Source organism: Takifugu flavidus, chromosome 8 (assembly GCF_003711565.1).
Source record: "Takifugu flavidus isolate HTHZ2018 chromosome 8, ASM371156v2, whole genome shotgun sequence".
Taxonomy (NCBI): Eukaryota; Metazoa; Chordata; class Actinopteri; order Tetraodontiformes; family Tetraodontidae; genus Takifugu; species Takifugu flavidus.
The window spans coordinates 2,488,828-2,511,555 of record NC_079527.1 but is presented as its reverse complement, the minus strand read 5'-3'; the positions used below and the strand labels follow the sequence as shown (position 1 = coordinate 2,511,555).

The following is a 22,728-nucleotide window of genomic DNA, read 5'->3' as shown; positions in this document are numbered from 1 at the left end:
ATGCATATTTGACAAATTAAATCATATATTAAAATCATACACGACGGAAACAAGATGTGCAAGCACAGTTTGAGTTAACTTTTGTTTACAAATTACAAAAGTGCACATCAATGGGCAAATAAAATACTGACTCTGATACTGAAGGCAAAATAATTGATTTCTATTTTTTTCCCCAGACAATATTTTGTGAAATTTGTTTTAGAATAAAGCATTACAAATTAATATAAATCCACCCATTCAAAAATCTGTTACATAGTCCACCTTGTCGGATGAGACTGTTGAATCTCTGATCATCACTGTCACTTTTCTGAGATGCACAAAAACTGAGATGATAAACGACGCCAACGACAGCACAGAAACATCAGGCCGATTTAACAGTGGATAAGAAATTGTTTATTGGACTTGAACATAATTACAAGGAAACCAAACAGTCTGCAACATTCTAGATTCAGTGGTAATCTCTCTAAGTGAATCACACTCAACACAGTAGGTCATCTCAAACTGCTTTTTTATTACATCTTAAATAACAGTACATTTTAATATAGTTTCTATCTTGCATCCAGCTTTCGGTTGTACACTGACTGACTTTAAAATTAAATACAAAAGGTGAAAAGGGAACAATGGGTGCAGAGCTCTACAGTTATTTGACGGAGAGAGAGAGAGAAAAGGAAAGGGATTTTAATTAATTTTTATTTCTTTTTATTCATTTTTTGCCAACTCCAGGCCTAACGCACAGTTACAGCACATTTTTTGTACAGAATGTCGCAGAGGAAAAAAAAAAAGAATGGAAAAAATATCACTACTGCTAAAGAAAGAGCGTGTTTACAAGGAGAGGAATGACAGAAAATTCTGCCATTCAGATGCTGCAAGTTTTTCTTGTATTTATTAAAGGACAGAAAAAAACCTGTTTATAAAATGTTTTTTTTAATAAGTGGAATTTTGTTTGCTACAGAAAGAATGAGAATTTATTTGTTCCATTGGAGATTGTTTAAGTGAATGAATGCATGTGTGGCGTGTACAATCCAAACATTTACAGTTACTTCTTAATTTGTGGAATCCCTCCCGAGAAAATGGATCAAGTAAACGTTTATGTTGCAGGGTTTGCTTCTCAAGTGCATAGCTTTGACATTTTAGTTACCGGTAAATCGTGTATGCACGGAGTAGCCCAAAACAAAGAAGTAAAGAAAAGAAGAAAAATATAAATATCATTGTATTGATATATTCAACAGGTTATTTTCTTAAAGAAAAACATCAAAGGACTTAATTTCATATGCACCTTTTTAAGCAATTCTACAGCATGCGATTCTAAGAGATAACCCACCCATGGCAGACAACCAAAATCATCTTTTTTGTTTTTAACTTAAAAAGTTTCAATATCATTATTTTCAAACATTGATTTATACAACATGTCATTCACAGAGTAATAACTGCATTTCCAAGCACGGAATGGGCACCTCTGTTAAAAGAGAAATGTCCGGATTGTAACCGGGCTAAGGTGGAGGTACTCCCTACCCGACCATATCACATCACCGGTCCCAACCACAGGCAAAAGAAACCAGGGGAAACAAAAAGAAACCCAAGGGAGGAGAATAAAAACTGGGGCAGAGATGGATTATGATCTGATGGGTTAATCTTCATTTAATTTTCTACACTGTTGCCAGACAAAAAGGTGTAATAATGGCTAAAATGTGGGTGGTTTTTTTTTTTTTTGTTTTTTCGTTTTAAAAACGAGCATTCATTATCATAAACAGCATGTGCTTGGTTAGTTAACTTTTTTTTATTTAGACATTTATCTATATATGCAAAGTTTTAATTTTTGTGCAAACAAAGATTTGTGGACTACACTGGAAAAAAAAGAAATAGTAAAAGTATTGTGGGACTAAATGTACAGAAGGGCCAGAAGTGGCTCAAGGACTCCCCGTTGAAGCTCAATTCTCCCGCTTTGTTCTCCAGTGAGATAAAGCTGCATTTAATATGGCGTGATCTGGAGATTCTTACAGGTTCAAAGCTAAAACAAAATATCTCTAAAATGTGTTAAGACTAGGAAATAAAACAGAACTTTGATCCTCATCTTAAACATTAGCTGACGGTTTACTGAAGAAACAAAAGAAACAAAAAGAAACATGACCAAATCTATACTGTCATATAACAACCTTCACTCAGACGTGTGTGTACAAGGAGGACACAGGACACAATTGCTTGGTGGTGGTGGTGGTAGTGGTGGTGGTGGCTGGCAGTAGTGGGGGGTGTTTATATTTATACTTACTATAATACCAGACCATGGTCATGGGAGGAATGTACTTTCCCCCTCCGTTCCATTTTAAAACCGCTAAGTTTTTTCTTTTTCTCTTTGTGTAGCTGAATAAATGACAGACAATTGTGCTCTTCTAAATGAGATGGAGAGAGACGTTTTGCCCTTGACTTTTTTTTTTGTGTTTTTTTTTCTGGGGTGGGGGGGTGGGGGTGGAGTCAGTATCATGGTGAAAAGATTGGATATGCAATAAAATTGAACATTGTGACGTTGGAATGGTCTTCCACTCAACTTTGGAGTCCAGATGCCATCTGAAAGAAGAGGAACACATTGGCCTGGGGTTAATGCCACCTCAAATGAGCACCTGATACAGGAAAATAAATATGACGCTACAATGAAGAATCCAGGTGGAAAATGTGAGCAGCTCCTTATGCGGACCGGGAGGAGGTAATTACGTAGCCAAATGCAGCTATGAGTCAACCGCTGTTGACTAGATGAACTTTAGTGAGATTTTGGGAAATATCGTGGCTCGGTACGACACAGCCAATATCTGGATCAAAACAAACAAAGCATTTTTCCCTTAAAGGGGGTGCTGCTTTAAAATATGTGTATTAATCTCATCCCCCATATTAGATCAGAAAGAGACGATAATAATCATGTCCCCCGCTAAATGCTTACAGAACACCAGAAGATGTTTCACAAAAGTTACATTTTTGGTCTAATGCGACATCAGATCAGTTACTGATGAATCATGAAGCTCAGGAACAAACAGTCAGTAGCAGATGCAAAAAGGATATTCACTTCCTTTCTGGGGAGGTGGTACCTCAGTCTGTAAGGGACTGGGCTGAGGAGCTGAGGGTTCTTGCCTCAAGCCTCCATTGCACACCAAAAAGTTGGTGGTGGCAGGACAAGGTCACCGTCAGAACACTGCCAAGGTACCTCACCCGCAAATGCAAATGCTTCTCTGTGTCACCGCTCTCTCAATGCTCGTGCATTTGTTTATTCAAAGTGCTCATGTGTTTGTCAAAAGAGAAACAGTGTGGTAAAACCCGAATTTTATATCAATATCAAAGTAAATCTTTTCCATTCTAATGTGCTGCTACCCTACTTCCGACCACCAGATGGCACTAAATACTGACTCGCCACAATGGTGCCTTCTTTGGTAGTAATAATAATAATTTATAACTTATTACAGTTGTGCCTTCTTGCACATTTTAACAGCATCAAATATTTTCTGGGTTCTCTCATTTACCTTCAGACTCTAGTTCCAGATCTTGAGGAAGCTGTCCCAGGACCCTGTTGCCACTGCCATGCCATCGTCGGTCACACCCAAGCAGCTCACTCTGTTGTCGTGACCCGCGAGGACTCCTGCAGACACACCAGAGGATGAGACGTTGCAACAGAACTACTGTGTCAGGTGGCTGCCCAATGCTGCTCCTGGAGGTCAGTTTGATGTTAACTGGTTTGGAAGCTAAAGTGGCCTTGGTTTGTTTAACTGGGCACTGTTACAACAGCTTCAGCATCTTTCCCTCTAGGATAAGAACATTCTCACCACTATAACAGTTCAGTTTAGAATCGCCGTGTACACACAATTAGCTGAAATATTAACAAGTTATTCTAAAACAAGGCTAAATTATAAACACTTTTGAGGAACATCAAAATCACAAAAGTTATTTTCATATAACTCTGTGCTGTTCATCACGCAAAGGCTTATTCTGAATGCCAAAAACAAGTTTAATGTCAAACACTTTGAAACATGTAGAAATTAACAAGTAGCCAATGAAGATTGGAGGTTGTTGGTGCATTGGGAATAGTGGTCACACAAAATATCTTCCCAAAATCAACAATTAGCACTATGGATGCATCCTGCAACAACTGAGCCTTTGCAAAGCCTCAAGAAATGTGAATCCCTTACAGACTGCTGGTTATTACAAGTTGCCATTTTATGTATATTTTGAAATGGGAGTGTGTGAAAACAGAGATTTTCTGTGACGTACCAGCACGGTCAGCCTTCAAAGTGTCCCACACGTTGCAGTTGAAATCATCATAGCCAGCCAGCAGTAGGCGGCCACTCTTGGAGAACGCCACAGAGGTGATGCCACAGATGATGTTGTCGTGTGAGTAAACCATCAGCTCCTGGTCTGCACGCAGGTCAAACAGCCGGCACGTAGCATCATCTGAGCCTGTGGCAAAAGCGTTGCCATTGGGGAAGAACTGCAACCAAAGAGAGATTTAAGAAGGTTCACAAATACACCACAGCTGGGACTCTGCCACATTTTTACATACTGTTCTATTACTGAAGGTTTTACATGCACTTATTTGTAAAGAAGATGGTATTTCAAAGAAATTCTGATTGTTGGATGTTGAGAAAACACTTAAGATGAACATTTTTAGATAAATCTGCTGCTGCTATTTTGCGCTGTAATGTTTATAGATGTTAATTTCCACACAACAATGGCAGCATCACTGCAGTAAGCACTGAAATGAGAGCTGGTAAAGCAGGCGGACTGTGCCCGTGAAACTTACACAGATAGCATTGATGTCTGACTCGTGGCCAGTGAAGGTTTGTCGGCACATTCCTTCTCTGATGTCCCAGAGCTTGGCAGAAGCATCGCAGGCTCCAGAGACAAACATCCTGGTGTCAGGTGCCAGAGACAGGCTCATCACATCGCCTGTGTGACCAGCAAATGTGGTCGTCTGCTGACCAGTCTCGATGTCCCACAGAGCACTGTAAAACAAACAAAAGCACAGATCAACTACAACTGCAACACACGGAACACCTGTGACACTTTGGAACTATTGTGTATCGCTATTGTGTATCATGATGTCAAGAAACGGCTCAATCTATCAACATTCTTATGTAACAAGAGACCGCAGCTTTTACTTTCTCCACAGAGATGTCTCTGACACCGTTGTCTCTCTGAGGTTTTCAATATCAAAGTGTTTGTGCAACGTTACCATGCGGCTGTCAAAAGGGGAACGTTGGGTTCTGCGTTATTATCTTGCAAAGATTCTTCAACTGCTAAGAAATTTGATTGGCATGAGCCTTAAATTTAGCTAGGCTACCTATTCTTCCATAGGCTCGCTTGTATTCTGAAAAGTCTTAACCCTCTATTTGCCGCTGGGGTTTGAGGAAGGTCCCCCCCAAGGTTATATTAGTGGAAACACAAGAAAGTTCAAGTAAATGATAGAAGATCCTGAGGTTTCACCCTGGATTGTACTGTGAGTATTGGATGAACTACCACAACTCACCAGGTGGTGTCTCCAGAGCTAGTGACGATCTGGTTATCATCCAGGAAACGACAGCAGGACAGGTAGCCTGGAAGGAGCAAAAATGATTAACTCACCTATTAACCAATCACATCTATCATTTAAAATTAGTAGCAATTAAAGAAATTTGATGTCAGAGGGAGACTTTTCTACATTGGCGTGGGAACATTAGTTGTTGGATTTTCATGAGAGAAAAGAGTAGGCTGGTTTACTCGTCAATTTGGAGCCTCAAATTAATCTTCCAGCCTGGCTGAGGATAGAGACCCCTCCCTATAGTGAGGGAAGTAGAACTAAAATGCTGACACACTTCCTGTATCATGTGACGCTGATCAGATGAACCGTCCATTTCAGAAAGCTCAACACTTTCAATAGTTTATTTGCGCTTGCCGTTATGCAGAGAGATCAGACTTCAATCTGTTAGTTGGCTGAATGAGTCAGATTTCACTACATGTACGTGACACATTAGCTGAAAATAGTGTAACTGGACTTTTAATAATATCAGTAATGCAGTAGTCAGCAAAACGTCTCTACTTTCAATACTTGATGACAAAATAAAAACTCTTCCTCCTCACCTGTGTGCCCAGCCAGCTCACGGCTGACACGCACATTTCCCTCACGGGTTTTCAGGTTGTAGATAGAGCAGATGTTGTCCAGGCCTCCACAAGCAACATAGTTTCCAGACGGAGCATAGGCGCACGTCATCACCCAGGAGGAGCGTAGTGGGATAGCGTGAACCTAGAAAAAAATGGAGAGAAATTCAATCCAACTAGAAGAGCAACAGAACGGCAAAGATGTTAGAGCACAAAAGAATTATTATTGTATACTGACTCCACCCTTTCCATGGCCTAAAGGAAAGCCACCAAATGTATTTTTTCTGCATGGAAGCTTTCAGGCAGAAAACAGATGATTTTGCCACTGATCTTGAAAACATCAGGGTTACATGGGGGCTACAATTCAACTCCATCTGACATTAAACTTTGATAAAAGGGAAAATTCAACTCCTTGACACTCCAATCTTATTCAACATAAGAACTATAGGCAGCAGAACAACTACTCATCAATGGAAATCTTATTTACTGCTAGTGTGGCCTTCTTAGAGTATTCACATCACAGGGATGATGATTAACTCTGTAGCTCTAGGGGGACTGTAGCTGACTCTAGGGGGGCTTGAGGTCCCACTTTAGGGCACAGTTCATACAGATTTAGAAATAAGCCCCAAACAGACATCGCACAGCAAACCAGATTATGACGGTAATGATGCCAGAGAGTTGGATAACAAAATATTAAATGCTGATAGTTTTAGGTGTCATCTGAGCCTAATGTCTTGTTTTACTTCACTTCTCCAGGTTGTTTGAAAGAGAGAAAATAAAGGGTGTAGGGAAAAATAGGTATTCAGAGCTTGTCTTGCCTTTAAATTAACTTTCTCCAACTACACAATATGAAAGTGCCTTTTTTAGTCTGGCATCTTAAATTGTCAATTAGTTAATCTAGAAAGAATTATTTAGGTCTTATCTTATTTTTGACTGCAATCCTATCCTCAGTTGTGTTCTTGAAAGGCGGTGGATTTACCTTGTTTGTGGTATAGCTGTCCCAAATAATGAGTTTGCCATCCTGGGAAGCACTGACCAAAAGCCTGGAAAAGAGAGAACAATTTAGTTGTGTTTTGGATTTGAACTAGAAGACAAGCTGACAATTTAAGGGCCACGTGGTTCACAGCCAATTATACCGGTCTTTTAAACAAACAAATATGAGAAATAATGTAAATGTTAATCTAATGTGAGCTCAAGAGCTGCTACTGAGATAATGAGATACTGATAAACATGCGGGACCATATCAATAATGAGGTGTTTATTCATACACCAGCAGATAGGCATGGGATGAGCCGAGTCCAAGATGGTGACTAAGGTTTTCTCCCCTGGCACAGTTAGTGAAATAAACTCAATTCGTTTTCATAATAGTACAATGCATAAAAGGATTGGAAAACTAAAAGGATTGAACAAAAAAAAAAAACTAAGCTCAAATTACACAAATCTTAAAAATGAATACATCACTTGGAAATTATTGAAAGCATTGAACGAGGCTGAAAATGGGATATGTAATGAATTTCTAACTAAATACACGGCTTCCCGGCTAAATCACTTTGGTTTCCAGACAAAACTCTCAAGCTCAACAAATTCAAAAGGCTGATTTTGAGCAAACAAGTTCATGGTTTGCTAATCCCAGTTTAGAATGTTTAAATAACTTTGATATAAGCAAACAAGACGTTATGTAGCCAGCAGCACTTCATGCAAGTTAAAGCAAATTGCAGCACAAGATCTTCGTGACCTACAACAGACCTCAAGATGCTACTTCTTAAGGGTGGTAACTGCTGGGAGATTACAAAACATAGTGCAATATATATTCTATATGCCTATACAGGTCGGAAAACCTTTTTTACGATGCGTTTTGAAATGACCACAGCTAGAATGTGGAACTCGTAGCAGGTCTTTGTTGGTATGAAGAATTGTGTTCTGTGCAAGTGACTTTACAACTGCACCTTTAGCCACACTGTTAGGTCGATACACCCTGACTATCATGTTAATACTGTCCTTTAAAAAAAAAAATATATATATATATCTCAATAAATCAATCAATTTTTTAACTATCGAACTAATCAACATGCATTCATTTGATGAATCCTATTTTATACCCATGACAACCAAGGGATTTGTCTACGCCCTGTTATAAGTGGTCTGCTAGTCATGGGTTGTACAGTAAATTTTGGGTCCTTAGCTCTCTCTTCTGTGAAGGATAACAGCTCTGACGGATTTAGCCAAACGCAATCAAAGAGTATAGATATCTGAGGGAAAAAAACAAAAAACCATTCTGCTGCTTCTATCTGCAGTCTCATGTTTGGTTTCGAGTGCTTCCAGTAGTTGATACTTCATTAACTGTTTGTAGACTTTGACGACACTGACTCGGTTTAAGATTAACAATGGCCTCGTCTACATTGACATCTTGGCTTCCTACTGAAAACCTCAGTCAAAAAACAAACAAACACTCAAATCTAAATTTGACAAGTGAACTATCCTTCAGACCTTAAATTAACCATCGGTTTTGTGGAAAGGTGTAAATCAAACACACTAAGGCATGAAATTGACCGAGTCAACTGCAGTAGCAGGCTCTAAAAGTTCCAGGGTCAAACAAAAAGGCCTGTGGTGGTTCTCTCCAGTCAAATAGCCTAGATTAAATTCAAGGTTTGTCAAGCTTGGTTTCTGGTATGAGGCAAAACATCTTCATGTGACCTCAGCTGAGAGCCTAATAAAATATACCAAGTGCTTGGTGAAACCTTTAAAAAAATAAATAAAATAAAACTGAAAGTAGTGAACAATTAGTAGCTTGTTCCCCCCTCTCCCAGTACAAGTGGGTAATGAAATGACAAAGAAGTGTAGAATAGTGCAGAATTTAATAATTTGATGTGACTCATAGTAGCAGCAAAGGAATTCATTTTTTGGTTGCTCAGCTAATAGATGTCCACAACTCATGAGAGATTACTTTATGTTAAAGAGGCTGCGTTTCCTTATAATTCTAGTCTAACACAGACTCGATAGCAAATGGCTCCATTTTGTGTATTTTCCTACCCACATCTCTCCTCTGTATACAGACACACAAAGTAGACCCAATGAAATATAGAGCTCAATATGGATTCAACACAAAAGCATCGCCTATTGTGCCTGTGCATACATACATTTGTGTTTATATAATATTAGGTTTATATGAATGATCATCACTTTAGATGGATGTAAAGAAAATGGCCTGCTTTTGGAAGCAAGTCAGCTATTGTGAAATGTCACGACTGGATACGGTGCCTTAGGAGAAATAACTAGCACACGGTCAAGCTTTCCTTTAGATCCATTTCCTGCTTTTAGGTGAAGGGAGCCGGGCTGATGCCTGATGAAATATTTAGCTTAATGGACAGCACCGAGTTGAAGAACATTACCTTGAGTCAGTACCCCAGTGCATGGCGTAGATTTTAGCCAGATGCCCCCTCAGTGTCCGTCTAGTGCGCATCTGAATTCGGCCAACAGGGTCGATGTTGGCTGTAATCTGAGCAAAATTGACAGTAATGCAACATTAGCTACACTACTTAAAGCAGGTAATGACCTTTCAAGTGTATTGCGGCATATTTTAAAAGTAAATGAAGGTGAGTAAAAAAAAACTCTACCTGAGACAGGGTAGCATCCGCACACGCTTTTCTAGCATCCTAAAACACAAATACGGAGTCAAACACTTCAATTCCCCACCTGCTCATGAGAGAACGTCAATGGAGAAAAACACATCCTAGTGGCTCCTTCTTAATAAACTGACTTCATCCCTGAAATGGTCGATCATTTTTTGATCATTTGATTCTCAGAAAATAAACAAACATGCTTTCAAAGACAAATATGCAAGAGAAAACAATGCAAAATTTTTAATATTTTAAACAGGAACTCACGTCAAGTTTTCTCAAATTAAATTCTTTTATCAAATGTTTATTAAATCTCCCCCACTTGGCATCTTAAGACTAATCACATTAGCTGTAAGACAAACAGCATCATTATTGCTTGTGTTACAAAAATATAAAATTAGATCTCAGGGTTGTGTTATGCAATATTTGCAGCTTTGCTAGCTTAAATAAATCCTCGTGCATTTGCAGTTATAAAAAAAGATTACAACTTAAGCTGCTCAACATCACTATTATTAATATGCATATTGAGAAAATGCTGCCAGGAATTGATTTTTCCATTCTTGAAGCCCGTGTTACATGTAGTTACAGTCACAGAACTAAATGTATAACACCTCTACATGTGCTCTAAACTGCTACAAACTATATTTTTGCTCCTGCATAAAGTGTTAATGTTGGTTAACGTCTTGATCAACGGGGCACCTATCACTCTTATTACAAAGCCCCTTTCGTCATGCTTTTGGAGCATGTTAACCCCCACATACAGAGTCTCTAGACATGACCACCTACAATGGCCTAAAATCAGCGATTTGCTAAAGAAAACACCAAAAGTACACTAAATATTCACAGAATTAATGATGGTTGTTTGTACACTAAAGAGCTACGATGGACAGCAGAGGCATCTAGGCAGCTGGAAAGAGAAAGCTGGCTCTAGGTTATGTTGCATAACATGCCACATGTAATTAAATGTTTACACTTATCAGCATGATTAAAACTGGTTAGCAAATGTGTTTAAAACAGATTATTTTATCGGAGCTTCTTTTGGACCCGTTTGATTTCAGGATTTACCAATTACATACTTTATATCCACTAATTGTCCGAGTTTAATATCACAGCTCAGGACTTTAACCTATTTGAAACTAACACGATTGAAATCCCGCAGCACATTTAAAAACAAGGCAGAATTATTGAAAATTATTACTGGAAAAGTGGTGGCTCTAGTTTCCGCCTAATTCAATTTTGATTATTCTGAGTGAATCCAGACTGGTCAGAGACAATCGTATCAATACAGTCCATTTAACAATGATTTTAAATATAATTACTGTAAAAAAAAAAACATGGAAATGAAAGAGCTATATGGACTCCAGAACAATAAAAGACTTACTCTGATCTGGTTCTTGAGCTGCTCAGCCTCCTGGCGTAGCTGATCCAGTTCACTCATTTTCCTCTCTAATGGTGTGCTTCGCTCCGCTGCCTAGACTCTTCTGTTCTGGAAGAGACACGCTTTAAGCTCAATCAACACATAATGCCAGTCATTCTGCGTTATTGGTGATACAGAGTCTACAAGTGACTAAATTGATTGGTGAGGATCAGACAGAAATTAAATCCACCCTGAAACGTTGAGGACGTTAAATTCGCTGACTTTCCCACCCCTTAAACAATCAGCTGTCCAAAAGTCCACTCAACAATAAAGGACCATAAACGTACCCCCCTTCAGATTTTAAAAATAATGTGAGGTTTAAAAGTCCAGCTAGCAAGAATGTGGAAGACCGTCTTGAGTTTCGCCGCACCACTGGATGCCCCAGGTACTTAGAAGATGGGCAGCGTTGGCTGAAATGCTCTGGCCCGGGGACTCTAAACTCTCTCCAATGTCATCCCTGTAATCCTGGGACACAGTTGATTCAGCTCCTCCAGCCAAATCCGGTTAAGACAAAACCTGCTGATGATCCTAAAAGGAGTGGCTATCCCGCTGACCCCAATCCTTCGGACATTCTTGAAACTAACAATGCAAAACTAGCCATAAAGCAATGTCACATTTAAAAGGACGATAACAGCGGTCCCCTCCGGATTAGAAACCCGTAGGCCTGTGTGACACAATGCCACAAGTTACCACAGCTTTAAACCGACCGTCAAAGGGAGTCGACCATAAAAAAACACATTACCACCATCGACGTTCCAAAAATGATTCAGAAAATTTACTTGATGCACAACATCCCAGCACCTGAATAACGGACGTATTTTAACACCCCAGACAACTGCCATTTCTAAAGAAACGACGACAGGACTTTAAAGAAACCGCTACATTGTAAAAATAAAACTGAACCACTTTTCAAATCAAAAGCATTGAGAGTCAACTGCCCTGCAAACACCTTACCTCTGTGTTCTGTTTCAACAAAGCCCTTTTGCCCTGCAGAGTGAGCGGACGTTCTGAATGAACACCTTATCTATCGGGCGCTTGACGTCCCGGTAGGCACCTTTCCTCTGATTGGCTGCTGCCACTAACTGGTTCTGCAACTAAAAAGGTGCCTTACTACATCATTTAGAATAGATGATATGCATTCCTGCTGGCATCATCAACAACTAACTGTTAAGACACAATATAAAGAGCAAATTAGCAAATAAAGTTCAATTTAAAAAAAAGAATGTTATATTGATACTCATAAGGCCCCTTGTAAAACTAGAAATATTCAAATATACACCAAGAAAACCTTGTTGGGCTTTTCAAGTGGTGGGCTGATCTGATCCAGTATCAAATAACGAAATTTTTGCAAGTTGGATCCGAAATTTCGGATCTCCGAGTTTTGTCTGCTAGCTAACTGTAAAGTATAGAGTGGATTTCCGGAACAGGAGTGTCTTTAGACGCAAGAGAAAGGAGGCACCAGCTGGCGGCCAAGCGGCTACTGCAGCAGGCTAGCAGTGAGCAACACTGGGGCTAACCGTCTTTCGCACAAATGTCAACTCGAAAACACGGCAAAGCAATGTGCAATGTTTGCAAAGCCATTATTCTGAAAGGCGGAAGCTCCGCCGTGATGTACAAAACCATTAAAACCAGAGAGCACGAGGAATATTTAGTCACTGGGGCAGAAAGAAGAAAACAGCCGCGGGGAATCACATCTGGGGGAAAAAGAATCACTTTTGGATTTGAATTCAGGATGAGATGTTTCCTGCTAACGGGGGTTCCTGGCTTTATCACTTCATTTTCTGACCCCACACTTACCTCGGTTTACCTTTCGGGACATGCACACTTTATGAAGAAGATATGTTATATATAAAGTTCTACAATAATTCAAGAATAGATTCTCAAGAATGCTCAGAAAAGTATTTTCTTAATCTTTACACTGCTCATCCTTTACAAAGCAATATTAATGAGTCAATGGTACTGGTCACCACATCTTAATATGTATCTTTGGGATGAGGAGGAAGGGGGGGGGTATACGATCATCCCGAGAGCCAAGTAACAGGCACTCACACCACGCAAGGTCTCCATAAACTTTATGCAATTTCTTCTCAGCAAAATGATGCAAAAGATTTAAAAAGAAAAAAAAAAACCTTCTCCCTTCTGGTAGTGGTCAAGAGTGCAAACCACTGGCACCCCAATAGGCCGAGCCTGGACTCTGCAGCTGTCTTATACTGCATGCTATTTTTAGAGAGGTGGTGTGGGGGGGGGGGGCAGACTTTACATTTTCCAGCACCTCTTATCAGAGCCAAGATCTTGAGCATAACAGTGACAAGGAGAGAGGAAGTGAAATTTGAGTCCATACACATACAACAGTGCACTGGCATTTCTCCTTCCCATTGATTAATGAGTAGACAGACATGTTGTGACTAGTTATAGACTTGATTGTCTTCTTTACCGGAAAAATGCTTCATACATGTAGAATGTGCAATATCTTAGCTTTAACCTTTTTCTCTCCGATATTCAAATGTCCTAAAGAGGTGTGATTAGAGCCAGGGTGGCAACCGACTCTGCTGTGGTGCTCTCCGTGCGGTTAGTGGAGTATTAGTTACCCATTGGTTGCAATGTGTCAAATCTCCCAGCAGTTTGCTGGAAGGAAAAATGGAATGAAGGAAGGAAGGGCCGCACGGAATCTCCGTTGCTCTTGCATGCACATAATCGATTAAGGCTTGTAACTAGGCTACATTTTGTGGCGTTAACGTTATTAAATAATTTCACACTGCCACAAAAGTACCAGCAAAAAGAGTCACTGACCGAGAGAGACACATTTGCAGAATCATGAAAAAAGACATCCAAGTTGGTCTACAATTTACTCTCCTCAATTTACTCTCCATACGTCATTATACAATTAATAGTTACGTAAAATTCCAGGAAGACTTGATCTGCAAAAACAAAACTGACCAATGCTGCTTTTCTTTATTTATTAAAAAGCACCGTTATGTTCCTATTCATCAGTGAACCGTTCTTGTTTAATTTTGCAAATTTCTGGGATCTTTTTACGCTTCAATTTACTTTACACCAAGGTTACTTTGGCATATGATTAAAAGTGAATGGATTTGGTGCCACAAATTGTGCCCCGGGCTGGTTTTGTGAAGGGTCTGCTCGCTGTAGCAAGGCCTCTGTCTCGGCTCACCTCCGTCAGCATGTTGCCTCCACCCTAAGAGGAGCACATCAGCTCTTCGAAGGCACTTCCTTTTGAAGGGTGTTTCCCTAGCTGCACTCGTCTCTCTCTTCCCTTAGTCAAAACACAGAGCGGATGTGGTGACAGCACACACATTTCACTCATTTATTTGCCCCTTTTTCCGATACGACCACGCTTGTTCCCACTCTATCCAAACTTTTATCTGGGCTCTGCGACACCCCCGGGGTGTTTCGTCGAGTTAGTACTGTTAAACTGCTCTTCATACCACCGCTTGTGACTTTCAATTGGCAAGAGTTCGTAACGGTCTGGTCGTCTTTGTTAGCCTCAGAGAATTCCCAAACCGGCGATGTTTGTGCCACCAACGCGCTACGGGTGCCTTTACAGGACATTCCACACATGATGATCTGGTGACAAAGGCAGACTACCGTATTTTCCGGACTATAAGCCGCTACTTTTTTCCTACACTTTAAACACTGCGGCTTATCCTACGGTGCGGCTTATTTGTGTAATTTTTCTATCGGCCGCTAGGGGCGCTCGAGCAGAAAAGTTACTGCCGCGTCACAGGCACTTTTGAAAAGAAAAGCAAAGGTAGTGTAGCATGTTGGGGAGGGTCAGTGTGGGAATTTCCCACATGCTTTGTGGCAGTGTGTCTGTGGGTTCAGGTTGGTGTTAACCCTGTTTTTGTTCGTTGTAAATGTTATCTTCTGCAACTTTCAATGTTAGTGTTCTATATATTGAGTTCTGGTTGTTGATGTATTTAATTACTGTTTTAATTACCGTTTGCACCTGGACGCCATAAGCCAGGTTATGTGTGTGATTGAAGACCTCCCTTCGTTGACGTGTCTTAGGTTCAGTGTTTAATAAAGTTGTTCTTTCTGCAGTCGAACTGCAGAATAAGCTGGCAGAGGTCTGAGTTCTTCCGCATGCGGCTTATATGCAGGTGCGGCTTATAGTCCGAAAAATACGGTACTTGACACATGGTGTTTTTATTTGCCTTCAGGACCGGTGGCTGGCAATGACAGCCATTACAGGTATCGATACTTTCAAATAAGGCCCACATGGCCCAATACCTGGTCATATACTTAATCAATACGTGTGTGTGTGTGTCTACACACATATATAAATTTACATGTACTATACATTACACCCCCCACCCTTGTTAGCATTCAGAGCTGAAATGATCCACAGCATCCTTTGTTGTCAGGTAGGTGGGTAAGGGCAGCACTCAGTACAGTAAAGTGACTCCTGCTGAATGGAGCCAACACAACCAGGTCACAAACGAGGCAGGAACAAATGGGTTGATGATGCGCTAAGAGAAGGCATAAGGGACTGCTCCGGGATGTTTCTTAAAAGCCCTGGCCACTCTGCCACACAATTTATTGCTTAGAAATTCTCTAAGGCGGCAAACTGCAGAGGGGAATCTATCCTTGCTGTCAGAGGAGCCTCAGTATGAATGGATGTGGCTCACTGTCAAAATATTCCAAAGGCTCTGCAGCAATATAGAAAATGTCATGTCGAGTGTTGGCTGGTAAGTTAATGGTGTTTTTTTAAATCGATATTTTTATCTAAAGATTACACCATTTTATATTAGCAACCGGGTTTAAAAGGCTCTAATATGACAAGAAACTAGAGAGCTTCATAGTAGAGAAAACACAGGAGACACCAGCCAAGTAGGTCATTTCCCACACACACACATTAATACACACACACACACACACATATATATATATATAAATATGGTAGGATGCTTTATGATCTATATCTGAAAGTTTTACTACGATCCTTGGTGGGGTTCAAAATTAAACAAAAATTGACGTCGGGGGATTTCTAACCATGTGTACGCCCCGCGATTTCCTTGGTTAATTGGCCAATAAAGACAAAATCTATTTTTAATGTGGATTTTGGAATGATTTGAGTGACGTGCCATTTTCTTGTGGAACAGCACTGTGCAGAAACAATCAGCACAGAACCCCCCCTTGTGTTGTTTGACCCCCCCACCCCTCCTTAAAACAGCGTAAGCAGGGCAAACAGCTGTCTTCACCCCTGAAGAGTCAAACACAAGACAACCCCCCCCCCCAATACAGAGCCGTGACATTCCCCGCTGACTTCCAAGTTCCAGGTGAAATGTTGATTTGCAAATTTAGCCAATATTCTTCTCACCAAGTACTTTTGAAACTCGGAAAATAAGGCGAATACTTAATTTGTTAACATTTTAGTCATCTGTATTCAGAACAAACGTTCTTTTTGGTAGTTTAATGATAGTAAAAGGTAAAAAAACTGTAATTTTTAAGAAACAGAAACTGAATTGGGAAAGGGAGGATTCTTTTACAGGCCTTCCATGTGTCTCAAGGAAATGGATGAAGTGGAAAATGGGTAGCTTTAGGCTTCGTAACCCATTTTGCTCCATGGAAAGTAGAGCAAAGACCCGGGGCTACAAATGTGTGTGCATAAACTGGCATCGTTTTAAACATGATGCTCTCAGCACCGGGACACAAAACATACACAATTATAAAGTGTAGAATACAGTCATTTCCTAACTTGGACTGTTTTACATGCTATAAATACTTGTGATACCAATCCTGGAATGGAACTGGTATTACAATGAGCTGTTTGGGGGTGGGTGGCTGGTAGTGAAAATGTATTTTCTCGGACTCAATGAAGGAGGACAAGATTGTTTTTTGGAAAACAGAAATCACAGAATTTCACACTAAAGTTAAAGGACACCACAGAGGTATGCAGGTAAGACATGTGGGTCAACACCCCAACAATCCCTCATCATATAAAGGACAGCAGCAACAACAGAACCAACTACTTTGGATCAGGGGGCCAGAAAAGATGGGTTCCTCCATCCGTTCTCATGTTGAGCAGAACCTGATAAAAGCTTAAATCTAGTACGATAACCAAAAAGAGCATCGCGTCTTGTTTTGTCCTACTGAGATAGAATACTGTCAAGCTACTAAATGCAACTCGGGCGGTGGGATTTTTGATTCTTCTCTAAAAACAATAAATTATTAAAACAATATATTGGAATAATATAATGAGGTCTACTCAGAACTCTGTTTTGTGCTGAAAGAGCAGATAAATGAATGAGTTAATGTTTTGAAAAAGGAAAGGAGGAGGACTGGAAGGTCAGGCTAGCCCAAAGCCAAAAGCATGACTTGATTTAAAACAGAAAACACACTCCTTTGATAGCATTAATAGTGATAACGCTTGCCTGTGTTTCTCTCCCAGCTTCTAAGAGAGGAACAAGTGTTTGTGAGGAGTCACATGACAGATCCCCTTCAGCACAAGGCATTTTCTTGCTCTACACGAGGGGCGAACTTAGCAAAACTAGCCATCTTTCAGTCAACTTGGCTTTCAGGTTTGGTCCCATTTTCCCCTGAGCAGCACAAAGTTGGAGCTGAACTGCAAAGAAAACGCTGGAGATGAGGGGCTCCGGTGTTGGCAGACCATAAAAACAGGGACTGTGGTGGGTTTTCAGCACGATTCCGCGACACCGGAGTGGCGACAGGTTTTACTGCGGATCAGCAAAAGGCCGTGGTGACACTTTGACTACACAAAGCGCACAGCAAGACCTTTTGCCCCGTGGTGACAAGCTACACAAATGTGACAGCGCTGCAGGCAAGCTAATGCTAATCACCATTAAAACCTTCCCAATAATTGTCATTTACAGTCACAGAAACAAACGTCCTCAACTCTTTCCCTTTTTGTTTATTGAGCGTTGCTCGTGGTTACTTTTCCCAACTGACTAAAACAAACCAGTCACCAAGAGGATATGAAGCCTCTATGGTTTCCACGTTAGCTAACAGCTGAAGTAACCCTGCAACACCAAAACCTCACCTACATATAGCATTTCAAATAAAAGGAGAGAGTTCTATGTGGAATGATATAGTCGGTGTAATGCTTTGATAACTACAAAACCTCATTATTCCGACTTTTGGGATTAATTACTCGACACAAATGCAGAGAAACGGCAACCTGTGGTTCGACGGTGTGTTGTTGTATTTACGGAAAGCTCTGCATGATCCAGTGAGACTATGGAGACATTTTTCCACTGTGGTCCTCCAGTGATGCATCTGAATCTCTAGTTGGGTGGGTAGAATGTTGTGATGGGCGAGTTAGGACTGATATGCGCATATATTTCCGACTGGCAGTCAGTGCCACTGTATTTCCTGGATAAAACACGCTGACGGCACTCAGACAATGGACTTTGGAGCCACGCCTATGGCTGACTAAACTGCTACATGAAAAACCATTAAAGCTTTATACACACAAGATTAGCCTTAGATATACAGAAAGGATACTTTTATGCACCTGGTGGCTGATCTTCCGCATGTAGAGATTTATTTAAAGTGTGTTATGTGTAGGTTACATTGATTTAGAACAAAAACACCAAAATGTCTTCAGTTATTGCTCAACGTGCCTTCGTATTAGTATGACGATGCCATAATAGGAACTAGCCATCTCAGCAGTTCCTGTTTTGTAACTGCGATGCCAATAGAAACTACATTAAAAAGAGAAGAAAATGGAGGTTGTAAATTAGGGATATCTGTGCTGTGAGGCATGCTCTTCACGGTGGTGACACGCGAGGGAAAAATACAACCACCCACCTTGCAATGTCAAAGTGTATGAATGACCCATGTGAATGCAGGTAGGATTTTAATTCTATAGTCATTTAAAGCGCTTTTAGCTAGATATTAGACAAAACAGCAGCACTCACCATAGCTAGATAATCCTAAAGAGTGGACGTGACTAAGAATGTAATCCTATTCACATCCCGCACTCAGATTAGAGAAAAACAACACATATCAATGGTGTGAAAATCCTCCTAAAAAAAGAATAGCCCACGGACCGTTGTTCCAGTTCCAGCAATCCACTCTTACAAAGCAATCAATGCCACTCCCAAGCACATTTGACCCCAAAGTCCAATTTCTGTGACGTGCACTCTCGCCGACCCGAGCCACGGTACAGCCGCGGAGTTCATGCACACCGAGAAGGTGTGTATGCAAAAGCACGGAACATTGTGCACAACGTGGGTTTCCACGGTTCTAACTGATGGGATGGTGCGAAACTAAGCCCCTCCTTTGTGTGATGATGTGGAGCCGTACTTCATACCGTGCTTTCACCAGAAGCAGCCCTGTTCCACCACAGTTATCAAACCCACATCTATCACAGAATTTTCCAACTGCATGTGATATACGGCATGAATGTTGCATAAAGTCTCCACGACTTATTTAAAACCTCAAAAAAATGCTTTAGATTTTCTAAAGCCGTGATGGCGCAAAGAGCGCTCAAGTGCCGGTAAGGTCAAAATGCTACCGTCCAATTTAGCAACGCTCCAAAATATCCCAGCAAGGCAACGGATGGAAAACTGGGGTCCTACAGGTGCAGGCAAAATGAACAGTGTTAGCGTTGGCAGATGTAGCAACAGAGCTAAGTTCAACAGAATCAAGTTCATTCAACATCTGGAAAAAAGAAAAGATGCTAACAGTGAGTATGCGGAGCTGACAGAGGGGTGCTGATCCAGACCCGGTGTGATTATGATCAGCACACTCGGGCCTCTGATCACAGGAAAAAAAAGAACGCATGACTGCTAATGCAAACAGACTGTGGCCAAACTATTGATGTATTTAAAATACTGCACTGTGATGTAGCACAAGTTCTTGTTTTTGAGAGTTACAGGAGGGTGAAAACAATATCCATTTATTCACAATTGAAAATGTTAAAATCAAATGTTAACGGGGTTTTTTAAAGGCAATTCAGGGTATTAATAGGCAACAATCGATTTGAATTGAAAGATTCAGTGGTATTTACAAAATCTATTGCAAAGTTGGTCAAAAAAAATAGACTTTGACTACAATTTATCCGCAAAAAAATGATATGAAAACCAGAATAAAACCGGTAAAAAGTCTTAATGGTTTCGGGGCGGGATCGAAGATGACCAAAAATTTGACCTGAAATCACAATTTCGATACATGATCCCTGGCATTCGGGTCGAGTTAACACCCTTTCACCACCATGTTGTCCCGAATCCGAGCCGGACGCAGGATTCGGGACCACGAACGCTCCGGTTCGGTTCGGTCTGCACACAGTGGCGCTTCGCATTCGCAGCGGGGTGGTTTGGAAAAGAAAGGATAAAAAAATAAAAGCGCGACCTAATATGTGGATCCAGAACACATCCGATGCCGGGGCGCTGTACTGAAAGCAGCAATGAAAAAGGCTTTGAACGCCATCTTGTTCATTGCAGCTGGCTGGGCCCTGAATACAGGAACCCATTCATTGGAGGAGGCGGAGAGACGCTCCAAACGGAATTCATCTTTGCGAGCCATTAGACACAAATCGCCTCTTCAGAGACACTGGGGATGGAGGAGATGGGGATGGGGGGGGTTGCTCCGTTCAACAACCGAATCTTTACACCGACCGATGCTGATCAATAACTTGGTCCGAGTCCATCGGCGCTGCGCTTCCTGCCGCAGCCGGTCCGGGCTCGCTGCTCCGCCAGCGTGACGACCATCGAACTACCGGCTAATCCACCCAAATATGTGGCCGTGGGCTCGATCGGGGGTTTTACATAGATGGAAACCCGGACCGGAGTGAAAGCGCGGCCCGTCGGCGGGGAGCCGGAGCTGCTAGCGTAACCCGCGCTGCGACAGGCCGATCGGAATAAACCGATTGTCCCCAAAAAAAACCCAACCAAATCCAATTAAACGATCTGGTTTTTCCGCGACGTTTAAATAAGCAGCTCAAACCGAGAAGGTCCCCGTGTAAGGCCATTAAAGTGTTAAGCTCAAACACCCAAACTCGAACGGCTAACGCGAGTTCGGGACCCGGAGCGGCGCTTCGTGGCGCTTTCCCCCCCTCATCTCACCGAGGCCGATTAACCAGACAACCGTGGATTTATCTTGCATTAGCCCCGCGAATGAACGAGTCGATGTCCCTCCTCAGATTGCTTGTATCGCGGACCAAACCCGGGGATGTTAACATGGCTGGGGATGGAATCGATGGTGGCTCGCTTTCGATAGAACGAATCCCACCGTTAGTTCGACAAGACTCGGCGCCTTCCTCCCATTTCGAAAGCTTTGCATTAACCTTGTTTACATGAAGGCTGCGCTAAAAATAAGTCTTCGAATTCACTAAGGGTACAAGCAAATTTGCCCTGGCTGCCATATTCAGGGGAGGGGGGGGGGTATACACACCCATGAGCTGGAGCAGGATGCAGGCAGGCTGTGGCCGCTGCTGCCTAACTTGCAAGGACTGGCTACGAAATAGTGGGGGTGGTGGTGATTCTGTTGGTGAAGTAGCCATTTTTAGACCTCGCTCGTTGTCAATTGCACGATTTCCTGCTTCCAGCACAAATGTGTTCGAAGCGTTGGCGTTTTGACGGGGATGGGGGGCACCACGGTGTGGACAGGGGATCGGCTGAAATAGCCCGGATTAATCCCACAATTCACCGAGTCATATTAGCAAATGCGCCGCCAATTAGCTTGTAGGGTAATCACTGGCTATGTATTAATGAATTAGTTGAGGGGGGGGGGTTGTGTTGGCCAACACACACAAGTGATAGTGATCATTCGGAACCATGTTAGGCCCCGACTTAAACTGTTCGGGACGATTTCGAATGAAGGGGGGCGATGCAGTTCAGGCGAGACGTCTTGTTTCTAAAGATACCCGGACGTTGGATGGGGTGCTGGCTAACCCTACCCTACCCTGCCTCTCCGGGCTATCACCAACTAACTTCAATTCTGACCGGCACCAGACGTCCCCAATCGTTTCCCCAGACGGGGCCAAAGCACAAGCTGCATGGCTGTCACCTCGCATTTGGTTTTAGTCCCTGTAAAAGTGACCCCCACCCATTCTCCTGGCAGCAACGTCTTGCTAGTAGCAGGCTAATGGCAGCTAACGGAGAAGCCACTCAACTCAGTTTAACCCCTTTCGCTCGCATTTCCTCGTCGACACACCAGCCAACAGCAAAAATTAGCAAATGTCCACCCTTGTTTCAAATATAACTGTAGATCCTTACCCGCTTCAATCGAGGGTTTCCGCTGTTTGTATCACATTGACTGGAAACAGCAAAATCTTGTCTCCTCTCTCCGCCCAGGCGCTCAGATTTAGCACTTCACTACCGAGGAGCGGCACTCCCCGAACCCAGTTTTTTTTTGACCCACCAAGGGAGAGACGCACCGGCACAGAGGCACTGACACAAAGGCGGTGTTCACCCCTAAAAAAGCCCCACTGACTGCTGGCCTTCTCTCCTTTCCGCGCAAATTCCAACTTGGCGCAAAACAAAAATCCTTTCTCGTCGTTCCCACCGTCGTCGTCCCTCCTTTTTCTTCCTTCACGCCAGTCTCAGACGCTTCTTCCTGCGGCCATCAAACAGCAGAGATGGGCGCGGTAACCCTGCACTC

General features: G+C 41.9%; 1 protein-coding gene across 4 annotated transcripts; it reads right to left on the bottom strand.

The window, feature by feature from the left end:
* Positions 1–370: 370 nt before the first annotated feature.
* On the bottom strand, positions 371–22,728 carry gnb1a (guanine nucleotide binding protein (G protein), beta polypeptide 1a). 4 transcript variants are annotated; one of them, XM_057041160.1, is made up of 11 exons: positions 22,344–22,728; positions 11,110–11,209; positions 9,726–9,764; positions 9,501–9,607; positions 7,091–7,154; positions 6,094–6,256; positions 5,504–5,570; positions 4,778–4,979; positions 4,249–4,465; positions 3,504–3,619; positions 371–2,562 (listed from the first exon to the last, which is right to left on the bottom strand). In XM_057041160.1, the coding sequence occupies exons 2-10, from the start codon at positions 11,164–11,166 to the stop codon at positions 3,513–3,515; spliced, it is 1,023 nt and encodes a 340-aa protein (XP_056897140.1). In that variant the 5' UTR covers positions 11,167–11,209; positions 22,344–22,728; the 3' UTR covers positions 371–2,562; positions 3,504–3,512. The 4 variants fall into 4 exon arrangements, with proteins under 4 accessions (XP_056897140.1, XP_056897138.1, XP_056897141.1 ...); XM_057041158.1 differs by having other exon boundaries at positions 11,110–11,214; positions 22,344–22,727; XM_057041161.1 differs by lacking the exon at positions 22,344–22,728 and adding an exon at positions 12,100–12,119 and having other exon boundaries at positions 11,110–11,214.